General features: G+C 36.8%; 1 protein-coding gene across 1 annotated transcript in view; it reads left to right on the top strand.

Annotated features, from left to right (window-relative positions):
• The window catches only part of LOC119840569 (protein draper), a 28,107-nt gene that overhangs the window by 18,336 nt on the left and 7,389 nt on the right, over window positions 1-2,382 (top strand). Inside the window, exons 18-20 of the mRNA XM_038367257.1 lie at window positions 581-751; window positions 1,647-1,772; window positions 2,217-2,380. Coding sequence (XP_038223185.1) covers window positions 581-751; window positions 1,647-1,772; window positions 2,217-2,380 — 461 coding nt within the window. The remainder of the gene's footprint in view (window positions 1-580; window positions 752-1,646; window positions 1,773-2,216; window positions 2,381-2,382) is intronic.

Genomic DNA, 2,382 nt, shown 5'->3' with positions numbered 1-2,382 from the left:
GCACAACCGCACAACCGCACAACCGCACAACCGCACAACCGCACAACCACACAAGCCGTGTTAAACAAGTGTTTATATCTCGCGTTTCCACACTGCTGTATGGATTGACAGCGGTTGTGGTCTGGCTAATTTATAGATCGAAAGATACGTGATACTAACAACATTTATTTATATTGCGTGTCGAACGTGCTGTGTAGTTTTTTTGTCGAGTCTGTGCTGGTAAATTTTTGGGTACATAAAAAATATGAATATTTTAGAAGTATATAAAACATTCAATTATGCAATACAAATTAGAAAATTGAAATCTAATAGGTGACCATGTGACCAAGCTCGATTCGAAGTGTTCGACACATCAGGATATATAATATAATCCTTGGTATCTAATCTTTCTTACAACCGTCCAATAAAAAAGTGTGTTTTTCTCAGTGTAATAATTCCTAACTATGAGTATTAAATTAGTACAAAATTCTACTATTAAATTTCCATAAAAATTGATTTCGACCTCCAAAAAAGCGATTCGTTAAACCCTGCTTTGTATGCCTTTCTCTCATTTATAAAAAAAAAATGTCTATAATTCCAGACCAACAGCACTTCGACAACCCGGTATACTCGTTCCAGAGCTCCAACCGAAGCGACGACTCAAGCACACTGCTGAATAACGCACCACAGATTATAAACAACCTGGCCACGCCCAAACTGTCCAATACGGCCATGGAGAAGCTCAGGATGACTGCCACTGGCTCTAATGGATGTTTGTATAACTTATTTAAATTTATTTTTTCAAAACATAAGGGGGAGTTTATTGGTTGAATAGTTATCTTGCAGTAAAATACATAAACTTGTCCAACCATTTAAATTGAAATAGATTGTTTCTGTCGATGGATAAACAAATATTTGTTAAATGTAATTCAAGTAATAAACGTTTGACTCTTTGGGGAAAAAAATGGCACGTACATTAATGGGATAAACACATGGTAAGGTAGTTTTTTATACAAAGGGTTAGGGTAAACCTGCGAAAAATATGAAATAGAAAAATGTCAGTTATGCATCCATTAAGAATATGATTAAAAAATGAATATACCTATTGCTGCATCCATTTGAAATACAACCATATATATTATCGAAAAATATGAACACAGAAATAAAATAGCATTGTATTAGCCTGATGTGTCCCAATTCTGAGCAAAGGTTCTAAAGCGCTTCTGTGAATCGCGAAAATATGCTGTATTTCGCGATTAGGACCAGTATTTTATAAAATGATCAAATTCATTCCCCCTTCTCTTTTCCTACTGCGACGCTTTGTAGCTGTATATGGGCTTCATAATATTATTATATGATTATCTTAACCTTCAGTTCATCGGATATGCGAAATATGCCCTGAGCAGGACCATATCACCGAAGCGGCCTTTTTAAATCTAAAAGACATGTAAAACTATAATTAATTAGTTTTTATTGCATTGAATTGAATTCTAGACATATGAAGCCGAAAGAGTAGAAAAAATTCGATTACTGAGACGGAATCAGTAGTGACCGAGAGGATAGGCGTTGCTACGGTTTGGCAAAAAGTCGCGGGTTCGAATCCTGCCTCGTGATCGATTTTTTTTTGTTTTTTTAAAGATTTTTATATTTAATCTAACTCATTCCAGCATACGACCCGATGTCCCTAAAGAACAAAGACGCGGACGCGACGAACCCCAACCTGTACCACTGTATCGATGACGACAACAAGTTGGATCACGTTTACGACGAAATCAAACACAAGGAGGGATACGGTATGTTTTAGACTTTCATTCCATCGTGTAAGGTTGAATTTAGCGTGGCGATGTTGTGAAAACGTTTTGTATTAGTTAAGAAATTAAGGGTTAGCAAGAACTACACTATAAAACAAAGCTTTCTCTGCTTGTCCCTATGTCCATAGGGCATACATAGGTATGATTAAATGTTTAAAACTACACAACGGATTTTGATGGGGTTTTTAATAAATAGAAACAATCGAGATGAAGGTTTGTATGTATAATAACATCTGTTCAACTACTCCGAATTTAAAACATGCGAAGCCGTGGGCAATAGCTAGTTATAATATATAATAGGAACTCGAAAGAAGAGGTTTTAGTTTTTAACGATAAAAATCGTATCCATCATTTGAAATACTATTACTCGTACTATAAGAATAGTAATTTTTATAGAGAAATTAAAATCGATAATTACAATTACAGAAATGGAGTACGACCACCTGAACTACACGCCTCCAGCTAACACGTGGAAGGCGCACTATCAGCGGATGAACGACACGCTACCATCCATACACAAGGCCGTCCAACCAGACTCGCCGACCACCTCCGAGCCCACACAGACACCCCCCATCCCCCCCCTGCCCAAGGT

Source organism: Zerene cesonia, chromosome 6 (assembly GCF_012273895.1).
Source record: "Zerene cesonia ecotype Mississippi chromosome 6, Zerene_cesonia_1.1, whole genome shotgun sequence".
Classification (NCBI taxonomy): Eukaryota; Metazoa; Arthropoda; class Insecta; order Lepidoptera; family Pieridae; genus Zerene; species Zerene cesonia.
This window is presented reverse-complemented; position numbering and strand designations above follow the sequence as displayed.